Raw genomic sequence first — 24803 nt, forward strand, 5'->3', positions numbered from 1 at the left:
GATAAATTATGCTGAAATATGCTTGTGTTAAACAGGAAGTCATGCGCAAACAAAATAAATTATCCGGTTTACTGTGAATGTTGTCTATCTGTGTTGGCCCTGTGATGAGTTGGCGACTTGTCCAGGGTGTACCCCGTCTGTCGCCCGAATGTAGTTGTAATAAGCTCCTGCACCCAGAGAGGGACAAGCAGTACAAAATGGATGGATGGATGAACTTTCAAAATAAAAAAGTTCATCTTCAAGGCGGATCTTATTTTACACTTTGAAACGTCCAAATGGGCGGGGACGGACTTGAAGTCAACTTGTCAAAGGTTTTCAGACGTAATCTTACCTTGTTGACCGGAATGTTGATTCTTAATGTCCAAACTTAAAGAATCATCCATCCATCCATCCATCCATCCACTTTCTACCGCTTGTCCTTCTTGGGGTCGCGAGGGTCCTGGAGCCTATACCAACTGCACTCGGGCGGAAAGCGAGGTACACCCTCATCGCAGGGCCAACACAGAAAGACAACATTCACACTCCCATTCACACACTAGGGCCAATTTAGTGTTGCCAATCAACCTATTCCCAGGTGCATGTCTTTGGTGGTGGGAGGAAGCCTGAGTAACCGGAGGGAACCCACACAGTCACAGGGAGAACATGCAAACTCCACACAGAAAGACTCCGATCCCGGGAATCGAACCCAGGACCATCTAATTGTGAGGCACAAGGACTAACCCCTCTTCCAAATATCCTGGGCAATTATGTCCACATATGTATGGGGTCCTGTGTCAAATGGCAGCTGATACGGAGGCCGTGGAGGCGGGTGCGTGGATTGTGGGAGCTGTGTGTGTCTACAATGCTTGCCAAGGATGATGTTACTGTTGTGTTGTTGTTTGCTAAAAAAATAAATAAATAAGTTGTCGTTCTGCAAGGCAAACCTGTCTTCTTTTTCACGAGTCAAGTCAAGTCAATGCCATCACAGACGCGCTCGCCTATTTGTAGATGGACGGACGGCAAAGCTCTAAGTGCTCCGTGGTGTTAACTTCAGTGTTTATTTTACCACATGATTATGCATAGTTTCATGAGATCTCATAAAAGTCTGAGCTATTTTGTTGCGCGGTGTAATATGGATGACGGATGACGGTGACGTTTGGTGGCAATCCAGTGGAAAACAGGGTCAGCCTCTGTGGTCTAAGTCTGTTTGTTTCACTAACACCAGGGTTTGATTGATTGCTTTCACGCTTGAACAGATGTATCGCACCATCAGAGCAATTGTTCTACAATATTTTTTTACTGCAAGAAACCTATCTGACATGCACTAACATAAAGACATGTTAAGGTGAATTCACCTACCTCTATCTTGGAATTGTCAATAATAACTGAAGAGTTGTTGGAAGCACTTAGCAACCTGAAAAAGAAAGCAGAAAAATGCCATATATGTATATCAAAATCTGCATTGATCATACAGTCCCAAAAGTGATCATCTCAAGACTTACTGGTCTTCTTTGAAGTAAGTGAAACCAACAAAAGGCAGCTGATTTCCAACAAAAGCCTTGGGTGTAGGGAACGTCTCTACATCACCTTTGTCATCTTCAATCTCATCAAAATTACTGGTGTCTATGTCACTGCTAAGTTCAGGAACCACAGGTGCAACCGCTAAGAAAAGAAAAATAACTTGGTATTGTGCTGTGAACTATGGATTTGAGGTTTATCTAATTATTAGGGCTGTCAAGGTAAATGCTTGCGATAAATCACAAACAAATCTATTGCATAATCATGTACAAAAACAGATTAATCACGCAATTTTTTTTGACCGCACATGCTGCTTTGCCTTGACAGCGGACAGTGCGTATGCCAGTGTAAAGATGATGGTTGTGTTTTGTACACTATCTGTTGGTGTACATCAGCACCTTGTTATTTGCTATACAATCACAAAATGGTTCAAAATGTGCATGTCATACAGTACTATACTGTTGTCAAGTTTTGTGCAAATAGATTACAAAAAAATGTTTGTTAATTTTATTTTGACAATAAAATTGTATTTCTGTCAAAATATTATAGTATTTTTTCATGTTAATTTTAATTATGCAAGCAATTAACATCTATTAATCCACACACCTTTTTAATTATCATTTTAAATTCTTCTCACATTGTTAATTTTTATTCTGTAATTTCCTATTTTATGTCTTGCTATTGTTATTGTATTAAATTTACTAATGTACCTTTTTTTATTTATTTTTCCATATATGTAAAAATATTTTGTTATAATGTTTTCAGATTACGTTAATTTTTAGTTATTCTTCAGTGTAGATGCTTCAAAGGTGGCATCCACACCACTTCTTTAATTCTAAGTGTGTTTTGTTGTTATTATTATTGTTTGCTTGCGTGCATGTGTGCATTTTGGGCCTGATCTACAAAAATCCAAAAACCACGCGCTAAACAGCATGTGCAAATATAAAATTTTGTGTACCGGTAGTATTAGTGGGCTAAAACCACATATGTAATTGAAAAGTAGTGTGGACTGTCTTATTGAAATAAGGTTTTTGTGTATACTACTGGCATTATGTGCCCTCCACATTCATGGTATGTGCTCTCAAATGTTGTTGAACCAACAGCATACATTTTTAATATGCACATAATAATTACAATCTAGACAACAGAAAGTATTTTCAGCGAGCTGACGGTGACCTCTGCGGGGAGGCGGTGTATCATCTCAACAGTCTGGAACAATCCATCCATCCATCCATGATCCAACCGCAAAAAAATACACATAAAATTGAAAGTTTTTTTTTTTTTTAGAGGATATAAAATATATTTCCCACCGGCTAACGTTACAAAATTATATTGTTGAATGGACGATATGTGTAATATTTTTTACTTCTGACAGTGTATATACTGTATGTTGGCACACATATGTAGGACAAAGGATTCAATGTCCATCGTCTGTCTTTGCTGCACGATCACCGATCTCCCAGCCGTGCACTTAATTGTGTCAGTTTTTACATACTTTTTAGACGTACTAATAAAAGACACAAAATAGCCTCCAAATAGCTTTATACCTTGATAAATCACATCACGCGTGGTGAGTGAATATACTTGCATATCATCGCCCAAATATTGTGGCGGTTATGATGATCAGCATATGTTCTGCATATTAATGAAAACAGACCTTTTTCTTTAAAAGATGCAATCCTATGTGCACAATCATAGTAGGTCAGCTTTCCTGTGCTATCAAGTTTGCACATGTTTTGGTAAATGCAAACCTTTTGTAGATCCGGCCCTTGGTGTTGCAAATTGCATAAAAAGGGATATATACTGTAAATAAAGTTTGATTGATTGATCGATTGCGCTAAATAAATTATCATTTTGACAGCACTACTAATTATATAAAACAACATATTTATTTGGGACAAAATCACAGTTTTTTTTAGCAACAATGTTATTGTTTGCTGTAATACTGATTTTTTTAGTTGATACTAACTTTCTCTGATGGTGTCAAAGGTCCATTGGTCGTTCCTGAAAAATGGATGTCGCTTGATCTCGTCCACACCATTCCGGCCCAATCGCACCTCCCTAACCACAAAGAAGAGAGACCGTACAGTATGACTATGATTAAAGTAGTCCAAGCGTCACATTAAGTACACTTTTGCTGTTTTTAAAAATATATAATGTGAGGTTGAGGTCGCTCTTACAAAGCATGCTACCAACAATTTTGGGGAGAGTGCAAGATGTGTCAGTGCGCCACAAATACCGCCACAAATTACCATTCACCCATTGATCAACGTACTACCACACATCTACTTCAGGGTTCTGGGGAATCTGGAGCCTATCCCAGCTGATAAACCTTGGCTTGACGACCAATATATCACGCATCAAGTCAGGCAACAATTCAAACCTAAGACCCATTTAGTCATTCTGTAATTAACATACCTAAAATACTTGACCTGAACATGTTTTTTTATTGAGGGAGTAAACCAGAGTACCAAGCAGAGCCATTACAAACAACACTTGCAAATTCCACTAAGAAAAGCCTGAACAGATTTGTCTGTGCCGGTGTTATTCAATGCATTACTGTACTCAAATAACAATTTAGACATACGGTCAGAGTAAAACTTAGCAGCAGGCGGGAACAGACAAAATGGAAGCATTACCCATGTTCATACCTGTCAGTCAAGAAGGCACAGATTATATTTTTGGCATCTTTGGAGATCTCTACATCATCAGGGAAGTTTAAGGAGTTTTTATGGTCCATGATCTTACTGTAGGTTCCCACCAGAGAGTCGGCATAAAAAGGTGTGTCACCTGAGAGCGAGCACAGCAGTTTATTAATAAGTCTGTTGAAGAAAATATATGTATACTGTGCAAACATTTTGAGATTTCTGTACTGACCAACAAGCAATTCAAAGATGAAGACCCCAACAGACCACCAGTCACACTCTCTCCCATAGTAGCCATCGCCTCCTTGGGATTTTAACACTTCAGGAGAAATGTAGTCCGGCGTTCCAACTGCTGTGTCACAGTGCACCATACCGGTCTGCAACACACAACCAGATAATAATCTCAAAAGGTTTTTTTTTCTTCCTAAGACTCCTTTTTGCTAACTGTAATAAACATTAACAGTAATAAACAATAACACCCCATCCAAATTTAATCAAATTTAGTCGTGAAAAATATCCTTTTAAAGTCACACAAAACTTGTTTAAGCTTTGTGTAAGCTTAAAATTCACAATACGCACTGATAATAATAATAATAATAATAATAATGGATTACATTTATATCGCGCTTTTCTATTATTAGATACTCAAAGCGCTCACAGAGAAGTGGGAACCCATCATTCATTCACACCTGGTGGTGGTAAGCTACATCTGTAGCCACAGCTGCCCTGGGGTGGACTGACGGAAGCATGGCTGCCAGTTTACGCCTACGGCCCCTCCGACCACCACCTTCATTCATTCACCCTTGCCCCAGGTCTGAGCGGCACCAGGGGCAAGGGTGAAGTGTCCTGCCCAAGGACACAACGGCAGCAATTTGGATGTCAATAGGCGGGGAGCGAACCTGCAACCCTCAGGTTTCTGGCACGGCCGCTCTACCCACTACGCCATGCCGCCCCGTAGGATTCAAAAGGGATTCGTTAAGCAAGTGTCATAAGTCAGCAAGTAATTATTATAATTTTTACTTTTAATGCTCAAATTATTTTACTTAACTTCATATATATCTCTCTCTAAGTACAGTAAATGTTTAATATTTGTTTATGTTCTGTGATCTTTTTGTCCAAAATAATATTACATAATGGGACAATGCAAATTATGCAATGTTTCTTAACAAAAAGGGTGACATTGGGAAACATGCTTTTTTTTTTTTCTGTACCAGAATGTGATGAAGCATATGTAGCACTTGGCTTCACTGTAACCAAGGTGGGAGCCAAGGAAAGACCGGTATGTTGTTCCCTTTAATGTAAATAAGCTTACAATGTTATGCAGACGTACAGTATAGTTATATCAATGTTGTAGAAAAATTATACAATTTATAGTCACGGTGGAAAGTGGGGGGGCGCGAAATATTTTCTTCTTCCTAGAAGGAGCATAACGGAAAATGTTTGAGAAGCACTGACCTAAGGGGACACACATTCATGAATTAAAACACTATATTGTAAGTAATGTCTTAACTTATTCATGTCAGGCTTGCCACTGAAAGTTTGTTTGTGTTTTAGTTTTTCCTCTGTGTGTTTAGTATTTCCTGTTTTTAGTTCCTGTCAGCGCTCTTATTTTTTCTGTTTCCTGTTCTTTTCCCTGTGCGCTGTTTTCCCCTCAGCTGCGGCTGATTGGCACCTGGCCACACCTGGTGTCAATCATCCCGCTCCTATTTTACCTGCTTTGTTCCTCCAGTCAGTGCTGGATTATTGTCTTGTCCATGTCGCTCTTGTTGTTGCTACCTGTCGTGTCGTATCATATCGTGTCGATGTCACTTCTTGTCGCTCTTGTCGTGTCTAAGGGTGTAACGGTACACAAAAATTTCGGTTCGGTACGTATCTCGGTTCAGAGGTCACGGTTCGGTTCATTTTCTGTACAGTAAGAAAACAACAAAATATAAATTTTTGGATTATTTATTTAACAAATTTCCTAAATCTTTCACCAAAAATATGTTTCTTAGTGGAATATTTGATGTGAAGTAATCAGAAACTTGGATAGGTCAATAATTCATAATAACAGATTTTATGTTTTGAGCAATGACAGAATGAAAGAAAAAAAAAACAGCTTTGTTTTATTAGTCAACGTTGCAACTTTTTCTAAATTACATTTAGCCTTTGAACTTTTTTATTTCACATTTGTTTATGTTTTGGTTTATTTTAATAGTATTTTTAGAATGTGCCGTGGGCCTTTAAAACATTAGCTGTGGGCCGCAAATGGCCTCCAGGGCACACTTTTGACACCCCTGCTATAGATAATAAAAAATTAAATCTGATAAATCTATGGGTAGAAAGCAGAGCCTGGCGACGCATGCACGTTTATCATAACTCTCTCGCTCTCTCTGTCTCTCCCCCTCCCTCACGAATGTTGCTGCGGCACCACTTTTTGTTTTGTTTTTAACCCCTTCTTAACCCTGAACATACATTGAAAATACACGCAACCCTAACTTAAAATGCCGGACAGTCGAGGTATTTAGGAAACTCCACCTGGACAGCCACGCAAAAGAGGACATATCCGGTGAAAAGAGGAGGTATGGTCAGTCTATCGTAGCCCGGTCGCTGCTAGCATGCAGTGTTTTTTTTTTTGATTGATAGAAACTTGTATTATTGGATTGCACAGTTCAGTACATATTCCGTACAATTGACCACTAAATGGTAACACCCAAATAAGTTTTTCAACTTGTTTAAGTCGGGGTCCACGTAAATCAATTCATGGTGCCTCGGTGTGCATTGTTTACACAACGTGCGGTACGCTACTTAATATGTCCGTGTCGTTCGGTACACCTCCGAACCGAACCGAAACCCCCGTACCGAAACGGTTCAATACAAATACACGTACCGTTACACCCCTAGTCGTGTCGTGTCGTATCTTTGCAGCGTAGCGGTAAGCTATATTTCATTAGATGTTTGTAGATTACTGATTTTGTTCCCTGCTTCCAAGTTTGTTTTTATATTACATGTACGACTTCAGTTTCCTGCTCGATACCTGCTAGCTTCCACGCTAAGCTTTTTTGTTTGTTATCCCCCCACGTGCGCGCTTTTAGTTTGTACCATTTGTTTGTTTTTGCCTTAGTGTTTTAAATTAAATCATGTTGTCCTGCAAAGTGCCTCCCTCCTTCTCTGCATCTTGGGTTCGTCACAAACTAACTCTGACGGAATAATCCAGCCAAATTCGAACCCCGCAGAAATGTCTATGGCAGAGAGGCTTCAATTAGTGTTAAAATGAATGGCCAATTTAAAGGAAAGTTTGGCCGCTTTTCAATCCCTCTCCCACTCACCCCTGTTGTCTGTGGGCCTATCTGGGGACGTCTTGGATCTGTCCCTTGAGGGGGGGGGGGGGGGGGGGGGCTATCAGTAGCTGTGCAGATGGGGAGGCACAGCTACTTCGCGTCCCAGTTGGTCTGCAACAGACGGCGCCATCATCTCCTGTGGGCCGGCAGACGCCACCATCACCTCCCGTGGGTCTAAAACCTACGGCACCATCACCTCCGGTGAGTCTGCAAACTACGGCGCCATCATCTCGAGTGGGTCTGCAACGGACGCCACCATCATCTCCGGTAGACCGGCAGACGCCACCATCATCTCCGGTGGGTCTGCAACATAAGGCGCCACCACGCACTCAGGTGGGCCAGCAGACGCCACCACGCACTCCGGTGGGCCAGCAGACTTCACCACGCACTCCGGTGGGCCAGCAGACTCCACCACGCACTCCGGTGGGCTAGCAGCAGGGGGTGCCACCATCTCCTCTGGTGGGTCAGCAGCAGGGGGTGCCACCATCCTCTCCGGTGGGCCAGCAGCAGGGGGCGCCACCATCCTCTCCGGTGTCCAGTAGCAGGGGGCGCCACCACCATTCTGTCCGGTGGGCCAGCAGCAGGGGGCGCCACCACCATTCTGTCCGGTGGGCCAGCAGCAGGGGGCGCCACCATCCTCTCCAGTGAGCCAGCAGCAGGGGGCGCCACCACTATTCTGCCCGGTGGGCCAGCTGAGGGCGCCACCATTCTTTTGTCGGCCACAGAGGTGGTCGTTTCATGGGCAACCGCCATGCAAATTGCAACGGCGTTCTATTCGCCGTCGGCGCTTGACTCTTGCCCGCTGGGTGCGGGGACACTTGGCCTGGCTGCCTACCGCCTTGTCCTCCCTCCACCCTCCCTTGACTTTGGACTGTTTTTTTTTTCTAGGGGGTTGGGGGGGGTCGTAAAATGTCTGGTATCCGTTATGGGAGTGGGGGCTACTGTCAGGCTTGCCATTGACAGTTTGTTTGTGTTTTAGTTTTTCCTCTGTGTGTGTTTAGTATTTCCTGTTTATAGTTCCTGTCAGCGCTCTTATTTTTTCTGTTTCCTGTTTTTTTTCCCTGTGCACTGTTTTCCCCTCTGCCACACCTGGTCATCCCGCTCCTATTTTACCTGCTTTGTTCCTCCAGTCAGTGCTGGATTATTGTCTTGTCAACGTCGCTCTTGTCGTTGCTACCTGTCGTGTCGTATCATATCGTGTCGATGTCACTTCTAGTCGCTCTTGCCGTGTCGTGTCGTATCTTTGCAGCGTAGCTGTAAACTATATTTTGTTAGATGTTGGTAGCTTACTGTTTTTTTTTCCCTGCTTCCAAGTTTGTTTTCATAATACATGTATGTCTTCTGTTTCCTGCTCGATACCTGCTAGCTTCCACGCTAAGCCTTTTTGTTTGTTATCCGCCCACGTGCGCGCTTTTTGTTTGTACCCTTTGTTTGTTTTTGTCTTATTATTTTAATAAATCATGTTTTCTCACTCCATGCCTGCCTCCATCTCTGCATCTTGGGGATCATCACAAAGAAACTCTGACAATTCAGTTGTTTTCAGCTGCATGTTTTAGTTATTCTATGTTTAATAAAATATATTTACTTTATATTATTGTGTTAAAAGTACGGCACTCAAAAATTTTGAGTTAACTCATTTGATTAATCACCAAACAATGATTGCATTAATCGTGTATGTACGCTGAAAGAGAGGCAAAGAAGTCTTGGGTGACTGAGCAGATTCTGGACAAGATGGAAGAGAGGAAAATGGAAGAACACTAATAAAACCGACAGAACCCGTGCCAACTGGTGGGAGAATCACTAAACTAGAATACTTGGAAAGAATAGGTCGGTCGAATCTGATATACGCAAAGGTAGACCATGGAGAAAAGAAACAGGATTGTGTGCCCACCAAAGATGGCCATAATATGTGGGTTCTTCCGAGGATGTCGTAGTCGTAATGGTTTGTACAGTCCTTTGAGACATTTGTGATTTAGGGCTATATAAATAAACATTGATTGATTGACTGATCTATTGACAGACACAAGTGATATCAGCAACAGATGGGAGGAATACATAGAGGAGTTGTACGCCTGTGAAGACAAGCCCAACGGTCTTCCCTTAGAGTTGGAGGAGGAAGTTGATGCAGTTGACACAGATAGCCGCGGTCCTATTATCTTAAAATAAAAAATTGTGAATGCAATTGATCAACTAAAGGCTGGGAATTTGGAAGGCATTTAAGGTAAACTCGCAGTAATCCGGTAGGCCTGAGGTGCAAAGAGAGTCCAGGCATTTGTGGAGCCTGCTACACTTCTTAAACTACCGGCCAGAGGACTGGATGACATTGGTCCTAGTAAGCATCGAGAAAAGACTACAAACTACTACATCACGACAAACACAGAACCTTTAGTTTGGCTGTCCATGCCTCAAAGGTCATTCTGCATGTCTTGACCAACAGAATACAACCAAACCCCAGTTTTTTCAGCAATGACCAGTTCGGATTACAGAAGGGTGTTGGTATTAGGGAAGCTATAGCAGTTATGAGATTACTACGCGAGAGATGTATCGACCACAACCAGGCCATATACAGTATCTTTGCTTTGTGGATTATGAGAATGCCTTAGATAGAGTAGATTGCATAAAAACTCTTAAAGATCCTAAAGGGCATTGGTGTCGATTGGTGTGATCGAAGGTTGATTGTAGAACAATACACTGTGGGTCAGACTGTGACAGTAGAGTCTAAAGGATAGTATGACAAATCCTGCTGTGATTGGACGTAAAACCAGACAGGGGTGTTGTTTATCACCCTTGCTGTATGTTTTCTATGCTGAAACTATGCTTAGAGGTGCCTTAAGTCAGGTGGATGAAGCCATTCAGGTGGGAGGACATTTCATCAAGAGTGAGATACGTGGATGAGCAGATCACAGTAGCTGGGTCTGTTTACAGTTTACAACTCATGATGACCAGGGTGGCATGAGACGGCAGAAGAGTACGACATAAAGATAAACAGTAAGAAAACAAAGGTGATTAAGATCTCAAAGCAGTTGGGTGAATAATTTGCAATCCGCCTTGGTGGTATACAGCTGAACCAAGTGACACAGTTTGGCTACCTTGGCAGTATAGTAGCCCAATATACATACTGTGACATTGAGTCAAGGATCGAACGTGCGAATGATGCATGTTCTAACATAAAAGAACTGCAGACCTTGAAAAAGACGGTGATCTGGTGTACATTGTTGGACAGTGCAGAAACATGGAGACTTCACAAAGAAGAGATCAGACGATTGGAAAGCTGCTAAATGTGAATGTGGAAGAAGGTCATGAACATCTGGTAGTCGGACAAGATAAGTAATGAAGAACTGCTACGGCAGGCAGGAGAAGAAAGGGCTGTAGTGTACATCGTCCACAGTGGGCAGAGAGCCTGGATCGGCCACACGCTACGTCACAAAGAATTGACTGGTCATGATTGAAGGTAGAGTGGAGGACAAGAAGAAGATCTGCGATGCTAGATATGGTAAAGGATGGCAGCTCTTATGAAAATGTCAAGAGGCACCAGTGAAGTGAATGCTTCAAAGACCTGGGCCTGCCTTAGGGCAAACCACTACAAAGAGAATATGCAGATTAATCACATAATTCATTTTAAACGTACCTACTCCTTTAAACATAGATGGTTACCTAAAAGACAGCGCAAGTCGTTATAAGGTGAATATATGTTATGTTACCAGGTTTTGATAAAAAAATGTAGTTTAAGTAAAACGTTAAAAAAAAATTATGGATGACATTTTGACAATGAAATTGCATTTGTGTTTAAATATTGGGGTCTTTTTTTAAATTAATCGAAATGGTGCAGGTGATCAATAACCTGCGATTAATCATGATAAATCCAAATTCAAAAGTTTAATTAATCTGATCAAAAATAATAATTTGACAACGCTAGATATAATATATAAGACAGTTATGTAGGATTGTCACCGTTTGGATTTTTTTTCCTTTTCATTTTAACGGCAGGTTTTAGGCCACAATTTAACCCTGCGACAGTTCACTTTTTTAATTATTTCCTATGCAAAACATTTTTGTTTTAAAATTTTAAGAACTTAAAACGTTGGTCAGCATCCCAGAAATCAATCAAATCTTATTTATATACAGTAGCCTTCAATCAAAAATGCTGCAAAGGGCATTAGAAAAGATTGTGTGCTTTAATCTTCTAAAACATTCCCCTGCCATTTTGAACCTTTTCATGGTTGAATGCAACTCACTGAGTCCATCTTCATGCACGTGCCGAAATCTGCAAGTTTCAGGTGTCCGTGTCCGTCCAGCAGCATGTTGTCTGGCTTGACGTCGCGGTGGATGAAGCCCATCGAGTGAATAGCATGCAGTGCCATCACCACTTCTGCTGTGTAAAACTTGGCCCATTTCTCTGGCACGTCATAGGTACTGGTGAGGTTGACCAGGTCACCTCCTGGCATATATTCCATCACCATGTAGAGGTAGTGCTCATCTTGGAAGGCACAGCACAACTAGACAACAAATACAAATTTTGAATATTAAGCAAGTATTGGTGATATTGTCATTATAAGCGCTAACAAAGACAAATTATTGATAGCGGCGACGTTATCACGTCCATGTCTCCCTACGTGTACATCATCGTGTGGTCTGCTGTTTCCTTGCTTCCCTGCTCCGTGTAAATTAATTATAGATCATAATTCATGGATCTCACCTGGACATGAGACGTCTGAGTAGGTAATCCGACAAGTTGAGACACTTTCCCAGCCAATTTAGGACCTGAAAGTGGTGAGAACGACACAAAAAGCGCATGTCTCATCACCCCCGCACCCCACCCCATTTCTTCGTGAGGATTATGAGTCATTCTTCACCTGAATAGGAATATATAAACATCCTAGCAGACGGCATCCTAATGACAGCTGACGTTGCACAGTAAGTGATGTTTTATTATCTTTGTTGGCTCTTATAAAATCTGCAGTGAGCAGAAATCCGTGATGAAGAAAAAAATAGATCAAACATTGTGATCCACTTTGAAATTAATGATCAAAAAACTTAAATGGTCAAAATACGAAAATATTACCTATTATAATAAAATGTGTCCGCTACTACATTACATATATACTTAGATCATGTATATAAAACCCTAATGGAGGTGTTTGGATGTTTTTTATGGGCTTCATTGGAAGCAGAGTTTTGATCAGATTTATTTAATATTTAGAATTTTTAATTTTTTTTAATCTGTCTGGCGTCATGTCTTTCATAATGTTTGTGAACAATATGCTAAATTACAAAAAAAAGTGCAGTTCCCCTTGAAAGAGGATGTATCATAGATTTTCAACCCTTTGCATTTGATTGCAGCTCCACACGATTACCCACACAGAAAGCTTTATGGGTGAAAATTCTCAGGACTTCCAAAGGGCAGGCTAACGCTCTCAAGCTCTACCAATTCATGTTGCCGGTGTGGGAATTTAGAGTAAACAGCAAATATTACAAAAGTATCATAATATCTGTTGAAAATGTCAACATTCTCAAGAGATATTTAAAACACTGTAATAGTTGTAAATAGCAGAAGCAGCGCACAGCGAAATAACTTCTGAGGCAGAGTGGGGGAGAGGGCAGGCCTAAAACATTTACATGGGTATCCTCATATAAGTAAGTCAGGCACACGCTGACGTCAATGCAACAAATCACCATAAATGATTCCCGGGCGCGGCACCGCTGCTGCCCACTGCTCCCCTCACCTCCCACGGGGTGATCAAGGGGATGGGTCAAATGCAGAGGACAAATTTGTGACAATCATTGGTACTTTAACTTTAACTTTAACCTCACTTTTTTCAAAAAGACTGTAAAACACTTTGTGCAGAGAGATCCGAAAATGCCAGCAGGGCTCACTCTCAAATGCATTATTATTATTTATAGCTTTGGCATCAGTTACATGAGCCTGCAATATTTTAACAACATGTATAGGTCAAAAAGAGAAAAATACGGTATTGACGATGCCAAAATATTGTAAAAAAAAAATGGCTGTAAAAGAAAATAAATAGGGATGCTGAGATCAGTGATTCATGCTTTCGATTCAAATACCAATTATCCATAAGTAAGATCGGCCGATACAAATTGCGATGTATTACCTAAATATTTTACAATTAATTTATAAGTGCTATTGGCACAATATTTAAACTAGCTCCTTACTTTTTTTTTATTACATACATTTGTTGGAGCAAAACAAAGTCAGTACTACCCAAAAACTAAACAAAGAAAACACTACTATTACTCATTGAAATCCCTTTTTCCCCTCTATGTCCTTCTGTGTTCATGGACTTATTACCTGAATTTTTAAACATTCACAAAAACAAAAAACATATATGTTTTGAGAAGCAAAAAAAGATCTAATCAATCTAGTATTGATCATGTTCTGATACTTCATTTGGTGTCGACACCACTAATTTATGGATCGATCCGCCCTCTTACATGTTGTATACTAGCTGTAATGGTGACAACCTGACACACCAACAGTTGTGGATAAAATATCCTATCTCTAGACTTTTAATAATCTACTTTTAACTTCCTGTTAATAGTTGCTTACTTTCTGCTGCAAAAAGATTACAACAAGACTTCTTAGACCTTACGTGCTTTTTTTCTTCTGTTGTTTCAAGCGAGTTATTAGCATGCCTGCTCCTGGCTTGCTCTTAGTGTGTAACATCCATCTATCCATCCATTTTCAACCGTTTGTCCCTTTCAGTGTCACGAGTGGTGCTGGAGCCTATCCCAGCCGCATACGAGCAGTAGGCGGGGTACACCATGAACAAGTTGCCATATCATTGCAGGGCTAACACAGACAGACGGACAACATTTACACTCACATTCACACACTGAACCAATTTAGTGTTGCCAATTAATCTATCCCCAGGTTCATGTCTATGGAGGTGGGAGGAAGCCGGAGTAACCAGAGGGAACCCAGGCAGTCACGGGAAGAACATGCAAACCCCACACAGAAAGATCCCGAGCCCGGGATTGAACTCAGGAACTTCGTATTGTGAGGCACATGCTCTAACCCCTGTAACACCGTGCTGCCAGTGTGTAACATGTTTAACCTAATTTTTCATACTTGATAATTAAACTTAAAATATTGGGAAATGTTGCTTATATGCCATACTGGAGGTGACTAATATTAACTTTGAGGAGAATCTCCGTACTGTATTTGGAGACACACAATTAACTGCTAGCCGGTCAGCAAGGGTACTAAAGAAATACAATATTAGCCATTGAGCATCGCTGTTCTTAAACAGTATTAATCGAAAATGTCGATCACGTACTTTATCATGAAAGTAGGCTGATCCTGGTCATTGGCCGCTTGATTGGCACATCCTAAAATTAAATACTGTTGACTTAAATTACATACCTGCACCACCCATGGACTGTTGGCAAAGGCCATGATGTCCCTTTCTTCCCAAAAGAAGGCCGAGTCTGAGCGTTTGATCATCTCAAACTTGCTGAGAAGCTTCATGGCGTAGACTTTCTGAGAGGCTTTATGCCTGACCTTAATAGTGGTACACAATACCGAGGAGCCATTAGCCACATTGTGTTGAATCAGATGACAAACTGAGTTTCATGCGCACTTTCTGATATTTTGGCTTGAAAGTGAGGATACATTAACTCTCATATTCAAATGTTGAAAGTCCACTATGAACTTGTTTTTTAAGTGTCAATGGAAAATAATCAGGGTCTTTAATTTTTTAGACATTACTCACCAGTTGAACCTCACCAAAAGCTCCTCTCCCAATAACTTTAACTCTGTCAAAGTCTTCTGACTTCATCTGGAGCTCTCGAACTTGTCTTATGACGGCTTCATCTGAACAGACAAATCATTTTTAGTATTATCAATATTGTGATGGGTTAACTTCAGTTTTTGATAAGAATCACATCAAACTTACATCTGTTTAGGAAGTTTTCAATGTTTTTATTCTTGCGAAGTGCAGGGTAGTCCAAATCTAACACTAGAGCATTTATGGAATCCTGGAAAAAATCAAAAGTAAAATTCAAACATAACTAAATATGGAACATTATTTTTAGTTGTCTCAGCAGGTTCATCAATCTCCCTAAAAAGCAATAAATGCCAGCAATAGAACACCAATGGATGGGAAAATAAATATAAAACATGTCACCAAACACAATTTATATTTCATTAGATCATTGACCCAAGATTCAGACAGCAAGATATACTTTATTAATCCTGTGGGAGAAAATAAGGCAGTTTCCAGATTTTTAATAACAAAACCATTTTATAAAAAGGTATTGCAAAATAGTCATACACTGTGACTAAACAGAAAAAAAGTGCATGTCCAGACTCTGCAGTGGCGTGCAAAACCAATCGTCATAAAACAGCAGGAGGATTGAATTAAACTTAGCCTGAGGTTTTACCCTTTAACATCACAAACTGCATTGTGAGTCCACTGTCTGCACACTGCATGACTCAGTTATCCAGCTGCCACCTACTAAACTGTCGCTGGCATTCATCTGCTGACAAATGATAAGATCACTGTTTCTTTTGACATTATGTAAACGGTCTGAAAAATATGGTTTAGCGCTGAGCAATTAATACTTTCTGCACAGTTCAACAATAATCTGTTTAAGGAGGATCCATATAGGTAGTAACAGCAACCACATGAGGTACAGTATCAGCAAATGAATAATTGAAAGACTATATACTGTAGATGCAGTCTTATGATAGTCAAGAGAGTTATATGAAAGATTATGTTTGCAGTTGAAATTAGGAACATAACTCAGCACTCTTCTCCTTTGTTATGTGGGGAACTGCACTTTTTTTTTGAATGTTGCTTATCGTTCACAATCATTATGAGAGACAAGAAGACACGTTTTTTTTAGGATTATGAAGATGATAAATACCGCTTGAAATATGCGGCTAATGGAAGTCACTGTTGTAGCATTCAAGGCCCAACAGCAACTTTTTATATACACACTGCAAGTCTACATATATTGTGGTAACAGACGTGTCCATAACAATATGTACTTTGTTGAATATTTACCTATCTATCACTTTAATAATTTCCGAGACTGATTTTTTCCGGGCATTGATTTCTGTTTCCAATAGCAGCGCACGTCTGACTTCTGACAACAAATGTTTGTTTCTACTTCCGTAATCAAACACGCATGTGCGTTCTAATCATTGCAGACTTAGTAACAAACAACAAAGACTACTATTTTTGGAAAAATTAGGATTCACAACCTTATATTTTTGAAGCTAAAAATACTGAGGATGAACTACTGCTTATGTGGGGCGGTATAGCTCGGTTGGTAGAGCGGCCGTGCCAGCAACTTGAGGGTTGCAGCTTGCATCATCCTAGTCACTGCCGTTGTGTCCTTGGGCAAGACACTTTACCCACCTGCTCCCAGCGCCACCCACACTGGTTTTAAATGTAACTTAGATATTGGTTTTCACAAAGTAAAGCGCTTTGAGTCACTTGAGAAAAGCGCTATATTAATATAATTCACTTCACTTATACAAGAGAGCACATAGAAGAGGGTGAGACGTTGGAGCAGACGGAAGCCGGTAGGGTCAGGTGAAAGCGACGACACTATGAATGTGGATCTTGGAGACAAGCTTTTTCAACATAAACGGATTGCTTACACAAAATCAGGAGGATATTTCCCCAGTCAGCTGGACCAGACAGACAACTGTCCATCAAGTGAATCACTTTGACATCGATCATGATACACGCATCACGACGCACGTTATTACAACTACACAGCAGACGCTCTCTGGCTAGCTCAGCTGTGTACTAAAATTACATGAAATGTGGGTTAATGCCTTACAATTATTATAATATGATTGTTCATGTTTTTCAGGCAGTATATATTTGTGCTAGCTCTCTGGCTAGTTCAGCTGTGTACAAACATTACATGAAATGTGGGCTAATGCTTTAAATTATTATAATATGATTGTTCGTGTTTTGTTATTGGTGTCTTATCACATTGTGTTGTGCATTACAACCTCAAACTCATTTTGTGCTGGTGAAGAAGATAGCTTATATCTTGCCGTAGTTAGCTTATACGCCTAATACTCTAGCATGGCGATGTGTTACTACACTAGAAAAATAATTCCTCAGTGTTCACTCTTACAATAACAATGTAACTACAGATTGGTTATTATACGAGTTATGGAACGTAAATGAAATATTGTTGAGGTTTTTGAAATACATTTTTAAAGTGATTTAGATGTAGAATTGATCCCATTACCTGCATTGCTAGCCAACTAGAATGTGACGATTTTTCCATGTTAGAAGGCGAAAAAATTTATATATAAACTTTTGTTTTCTTGTTTTCCTAAATGATTGTGAACGATAGGCAAAATTCCCAAAAAAGTGCAGTTCACCTTTAATTATGGAAGAAAGCAATATTGTTTTATAAATACCTCCTCTATACTTTCGTGGTTTGATTTAAAATTCTCGGGACTTTATGGGGATCCCATATTCCCAAAAACAGTTACCAACAGCTAATAAAAGTTGGTTTTGCATAGAAGGATCCCTTTATAAAAAAAGAGAAAATCCAATTAAGTGGTTTTAACCAAAATCATTCTAATCATGCTATAAAAGCTCTTTGTGTCTTTGTGTTTTCCAAAAAAAGACAGCAAATCTGACACCTGTAATAACCCTTGCTATTTGGAAATAAACTGTATAATTTACACTAACCCTAGCAAATAATGTGTACCAGAATTAGTTGTAACTTCAGGTTTAGTATCTAACACATAATATGTTTGATGAATTTAGTGTTTAAAAGGCGTGTCCATACGCACGTGTCTGAATTGTATACATAGGATCCGTGTCTATCTCCACTCCTTGCTCTTTTCACAGTCTTATCTGCCTGTCCTCCTGTTCTTTCCGTCGTTCCCCGCTCGACTGCAGGCAGTCAGTCAGCGACGAGGTAGCACTACTGTTTCGACAACTCAACGGCACTTCCCCATTAAAGGACTAACCTCACACAAAACTACTATCTAAGGAAAAAAATACACATGCTGGGGGTGGAGGAGAGCATACAGTTAAGAGGGGGTGTGCACATAAATACATGGACCAGGATCTCCCTAAAAGCAATTCAGGAAATGATCCACCCCGCCCTGTGCCAGGCAGATAACTTCACTGTGACAATGAGTGCAACTCATTTCCTCTGCGGCCGTACTGGCTGCGACTACTGCTCTGAAATGTTCTAAGTTAACATGAAAGACCTTCACATATTCAATAAAAAAGAGAGAAACATTTAAACTACTATTAAAACAAAACTACTACCGTGCCTAATCCAAAGATCAAGTTTGTCAATAATCTTTTACTTTTACACTATAGTTTTTACCTTAAATGCAAATAACAGATAAAAACAGATTAAATACTAGCATACAGTTAAAATTACATTTCAGGGTTGAAATACAGTATAAAAGCAATGCAATTATGAAAGCAATACTGTGTGCGATGCCGCTCACTCAGTATGCCCCAATAATGTTTTTCTTTTGTGGTCAAGTTGCAATAATGTGGTGGTTTTGTCACACTACAGGAAATACAGAGACATACAATGACACTGCAGAAGACAAACCTTTCTATTTAAAGGTTGGGCTAACCATCCATCCATCCATTTTCTACCGCTTATTCCCTTTCGGGGTCGCGGGGGGCGCTGGCGCCTATCTCAGCTACAATCGGGCGGAAGGCGGGGTACACCCTGGACAAGTCGCCACCTCATCGCAGGGCCAACACAGATAGACAGACAACATTCACACTAACCATCATTTTAGGAATATGACATGTTTACTTCAGTGTATTATAGTCTAGTGTATAAAGAATTGGACTTAATTATTAGTTGCTGCATGAACATTTACATACTGTATCAACTGTGTATCAAATGTTCATATTTCTATGTTGAATAGTAGACCTTACACCCATCTGATCAGGATGTTGGGATCTGCCAATTAATAGGAGCCGACGGAATTCTGTCTCTAGTTCTGGGTATTGATTCACATAAAATCAAACGGTGCAATATTTCAATACCTGTGTTGCTTTTGACGTCACATCCAGTTGCAGACTAGTCGCTGGCTCAAACACTTAGCGGGCAAATAAGCACTCAAACAGCGCTCAGAGCGAACCGCCTCTGGATAATGTAACAATTTTAAATGCCAACCAAGCAAGAATGCCTGACAAAAACACTACCCTACCAATGAGGCTCCTCTTTTCAAAATGCACTACCTTGATTGTAATCTACATTGGATTTGGCAAAGGGGTGTTACATAGTGATTTCAACACCTCCAAATTTGGTAATGAAAACTACAACTAAGATGTACGTCACCATCAAACACCTGGTGTGTGATAAGGACTATACTTACAGTATAAACACCTTTAGAACGCAACAAAAGACTAGATTAAGTTTCATGGCAATGACTACTCCCCAGAGGCAACATATCGTACCATAGCCTAAACACTACTGCCATCTAACGTCCTGGAGTTGCAAATGCATGAGGAGTCTACTATAAAACAATTGCAAATGAGATACAGAAGTGTAAGAAAACAAGACATAACAAATGGACAGCACATACTTATCAGCACACTGTATGATTGTAAATAAAACAATTAGATTTAATTATCAAACAAATTACCATTTCTGAACTCACACACAGAAGTACCGATAATTGGTACAGTTGAGTGTCGTTATCCATATCTACGTACCGGGAATTGATACCGTATACACTCAAATGTGAAAGCTACCCAGTCTCGAGCCGATACAAATCCAAGGAACCGTATACTATTGCTACTTAATCTACCTCGTACATAAACTAAAACTACTGTATTATTTACATATCAAAAGCATTCCGAACCATTTTTGACAATTTTAAAAATCAAAATGGAATTAAAAACAATAAAAATGAAAAAACTGAATGTTTTTTTTTTTTTTATATTGGTATTGCTATTTTAATCTACAGGGATGGGAATGAAGATTTACAAAATCAACTGAAAATGATTTAATCCTAAAACGCCGCTTTGCGGAAGGCCGCACCTGGTGCACTCGCCTGCTAGGGGGCTTTGGGGGCATGCCCCCCCAGAAAAAATTTGAAATCTATGTTAGCTTAGGATGCATTTCCTGCTATTTTGAGTCAAAATCTAACAATATTCTCCTGACCAAAATTTTACATTTTTTAGCAAATAAAAAATGTATCATTTGATGAAATTTGTGTATACAAGTTTACACATATCAAATTCTTGCACACTTTTGGATTATAGACAAAAATAGGCCTACAAATGGATTAACCAGAATTCTTCTCCGTAAACTCACTTTACTTAGATGCCTTGCCGATTTCGCGTGGTCAAAAAGTGCCACCTTTTCCCGAGATCCATAGTTCACAATGTCCTTGCAATATAGGCACTGAGCACGTCCCGGTTCATCGCACTTTGCAATGAAATCGCTGATCAGTTCGTCTACTTCGACGATATTGGGCCCCCAGCCAGGTCCAGGGCGGTACCCTGGTGGGGGGATAAGGTGGGCAATGCCCCCGTAGCTCCTGGTTTTTCACCAATTTAACATGCTAAAATTAACAAAGACAACACTATGTGAAGAAAATATTTTAGTGTTTAAAGACATGAAAACATCATTAATAGAACATACATACCCCAATTATCCTAATGAATCACTGTATATGGTTCAATCCCAACAGTATTTAGTCACTAATATTTACATCTTGTGTTCATTTCACATCCACTGGTGTCACATTGATCAGTGTTATAATCTACAGTTTATTTACAGTATTACCACATTATTTCAGTTCACTTCCCACATTTACTTGCTCGGAGAGCCCTAACATGAGCTTTCCTTGCAAATTTCTGAGCAGCCTGTATTTTCCTTTTGGTCTCTGCTTTTGTAGCTTATTTTTTGGATTTCTCTGCCAACTTCTGCCTCTAGTATTATATGCAAATTTATTTCAAATAAATTGTTAACTGTAATCAATAATGCGACTCTTTGAATTTCTGTAATTTCATAATATATTTTCACGTGGCTTTTTATTTTTAGAAAAAAAAAATTATATTTCGCAAAGCAATTAGTTAATATTTAAAACAAACATGCGTATTTCGCAAGGAAATATGTTTTAGCTTACCTCATTATTAACTACCCTGTCTGCAACTGAAGTGGTTTGTTTGGGTGGATCTTTCCTCTTGATGTCTACGGCAGTTGTCGATGTAAACAAACGATGAAGTCCGTAAGGTTTGCTCACTTTTGGTTGACATTCAAAAGTACCAGCTAGTGAAAAGTTTATTTTCCTTGCTTCAAGTTGTTTCATATGTTTTTGGCGTTTCGCATGTACTTCCAAAGCCTTGAGACCTCGTGATCCATAGTCAATATTATCATGACACCACGTGCACAAAACTTTTCCGGGACGACCGATTTTCCGAATAAAATTGCCGAACAAAGTCGTGACTTCCTTCTTCCCAACAGTATCAGTAATTTCCCTTTCCATTCAGTCCCACTGAAACTTATTTTTGACATGTTTATCAATTTCTTTTACTCGTGAAGCGTCCTTTCTCTCGAGAACCGACATCGTTTACTTTTGGAAAATGGCGGTAATGACGTCATCATTCATAACAGATGTCCTGATTGGTGACAAGGAACATATCGACCAATCAACTATGGCGTAATATTATATTACACCGTAGTTGATTGGTCGACACTTTTTCCCCCCCCCCCGAGATTAAAAATGACGGAATTCCGACTTTAGACGGAAAAATCACATGCCTGAAAGAGACAAAAACCACGAGTACCTACCCCCCCCCTATAATTTTCTCCCCGGATTTAAACGATTCACAGAAATGATCCTGGCAGCGCCAAAATCGGCGGAATTCCACAGATCCGCGGAAAATTCCCATCCCTGAATCTATTGGTTACTTAATATAATTTTACTTGTTTATTCGTTACTAATTTATACGCATTGTTCTTTTAAATTGTATTGAATGTTGACTTTTGAGGATGCAATAAATACTCATGTTTTCAAATTAATGAATAGTCGTGTTATTAATTGTGATTTCAATATTATTAAAAATAATCGGGTTTATTATTTTTGCCATATTCGTTCAGACATAATACTTGTACTTGTACAAGCCAGTATGCCACACAACAAAAAGATAGAGGAAAAATAACGAACTTATTGAGTACAACTATGTACTGTAATACAACTGGATAAGAAAAATGGCAGACTCGCGCAAAGCTCTTCAGGTAAACCTTTACCATAAATGGAGACACCTGCTGGTGTAACTATGACAAAATATATCACAAATGTCTTAAAGTAAAAACGGCCTGTTTAGTACAGGGATCCCAAATACACAAAAACAGGTACTAACAGGTAAAAAATAAAAAAAGTTGGCTTTGCATAATGGGACCCCTTCAGACAAAGTAGTTGCAAGGAAATTCAATGACTATTATGTCTCCGTAATTTTATTAATTTTGGTGTTTCCAGATGTCAGTGAGGGCACCTTACGTATTATGGTGTGACTTTGACTTGGTATAGGTAAAGGCTGAGTGTAACCTGGTACAATTTGTAAATAAAGTGACTACAAAGGAGCAGTTTGTTTGTTTCTTATTGCAATATGAACACAATAACTTTGTCTTTGCACTTTTGGTATTTGGTATAACGATTTGATTGCGCTCTTACTGAAGATTCACGTAAATTGCAGATGACACATGTTTGAGCCGTCTCATTCACTCTGAAGAAGTCCCACATTCCCGGCATGTTTCATTTTTAAGCTGCGTTTACTGGCTCGCTTATGACATTGTTTGCCTTCGTTAAAGTAACATATTTTGCAGTGAATTGAAGCCTTTGCAAGAAAACTATTGTGTTGCTCTCAGATATTTTGTAACATTTGCTGAACAGATATTACCAACTTTGGACACAATATATACCAGAGTTTTTACATATCTAATTTAATGTTTTTAAATGCCATTTTTAATGCCACTTAAAAAAATTAATGGCTCGCAAGACAGTCTCATCTGAGAATTTATTTATTTTTCTGGAGTACAATCCAGTGTTCTGACTTTGTGCACAGCCGTAGACAATAGCCAATGAAAAGGATTCGGCTATCAATCATCACAATGTACATTCAATTAAAATTATTAAAACCGGAACTGCACTTAAGCCTTCTAAATAATCATCCAATTCTGAATTAGCTGATCAATACATTATAAACAGAAGTATTTTTTTTTATTATTATCTCTCTTTAAAATGTGCTGCAAAAATGCATATCCTCTCGATGTATGACTTATGAAAGCAACAAACTGGAGAATACGTTTTTCATCAGGATACAATTTTTTTTTAAATAGTTAAAAGGTTTTATGGAATAATAAATACTAGAAATGCAAATAATGCATGTGTTCGGAAATTGATGATTAATTTAAACATTTTAGAAAATACATGACATATCGATTGCGTGCACTGAGATGTCATGGAATGATATTTGTAAAAGCCCCAATGAGATGCATTAAAAATAAACTGAGTCAATTTAACATCTTGAATAGATAGTATTTACATGCTCTCAATTGTTTAAAATAGGTACAGTAGATAGCAAGTTATTTATGAAGTGTCAGGCAGCTGATGAACCTCCTTTACATTTACTGTGGAAATGTCAGAAAATAAGAATAGTGATCTCAGGGTTTCCCACATATACATTTATCTGTGGCGGCCCGCCACACAAGAATTACGGCCGCCACAAATAAAAAAATAAAAAAATTCTGGGGGGGCTTTTGACTCGCTCGACCGCTCATAAAAGCAATGGGACTCTGTCTGTGAATGGAGCTTATATTTACATATTATATAAATATGTAAATATTATATAAATATGTACATAAAGTGTTGTAATTATATTCCTACTCCGCGTTCCTCTTGGTCATCGCCGCCACCGCTATCCCCCCCCCCACACACACACACCCCGCCGCCCGACCACACCACCACAAATAGATGCCTGACCTGTGGGAAACACTGGATCTGTTGTGAAAATTGCCTTGTTTGACCATTCTTGGCCACTGTGGGTCACTAGAGGTGTGTGTGTCATGAGAGTTGCTAATGTTAGCCAAGTTAGCTCATGAGTGTTGCACTGTAGACGACTGAAATAAATGAGTGATGTATAAAACAAGCTCAGCTTCCTCATTAACATGAGGAAGGTACAATGGCAAAGTTTGGACCTACAGAGCCGTTTGATTTTGCCGTCCAGCGCAGTGTCTGCTATGGAGGAAGCGCTTTTCTCGCTTTCGAACCTTACAAGACCTCGTGTATCCAGTTTTAAAGCCAGAGACAAATAAAAGAAACACACAGACAGATGTAGCAATTTAT

General features: G+C 39.5%; 1 protein-coding gene across 4 annotated transcripts in view; it reads right to left on the reverse strand.

The window, feature by feature from the left end:
- rock2a (rho-associated, coiled-coil containing protein kinase 2a) overlaps positions 1–24803 on the reverse strand; it is a 70054-nt gene that overhangs the window by 22158 nt on the left and 23093 nt on the right. For 3 of the 4 annotated variants that reach the window (XM_061895740.1, XM_061895739.1, XM_061895738.1), the window contains exons 2-10: positions 15379–15460; positions 15196–15296; positions 14847–14984; positions 11698–11958; positions 4375–4519; positions 4149–4287; positions 3467–3558; positions 1482–1641; positions 1339–1393 (exon numbers count right to left, since the gene is read on the reverse strand). In XM_061895740.1, the coding sequence (XP_061751724.1) occupies positions 1339–1393; positions 1482–1641; positions 3467–3558; positions 4149–4287; positions 4375–4519; positions 11698–11958; positions 14847–14984; positions 15196–15296; positions 15379–15460 (1173 nt within the window). Of the gene's footprint in view, positions 1–1338; positions 1394–1481; positions 1642–3466; positions 3559–4148; positions 4288–4374; positions 4520–11697; positions 11959–12158; positions 14821–14846; positions 14985–15195; positions 15297–15378; positions 15461–24803 lie in introns of those variants that run through there. The other variant, XM_061895741.1, reaches the window with a different exon arrangement.

This window comes from Nerophis ophidion, linkage group LG03, assembly GCF_033978795.1.
Source record: "Nerophis ophidion isolate RoL-2023_Sa linkage group LG03, RoL_Noph_v1.0, whole genome shotgun sequence".
NCBI lineage: Eukaryota > Metazoa > Chordata > Actinopteri > Syngnathiformes > Syngnathidae > Nerophis > Nerophis ophidion.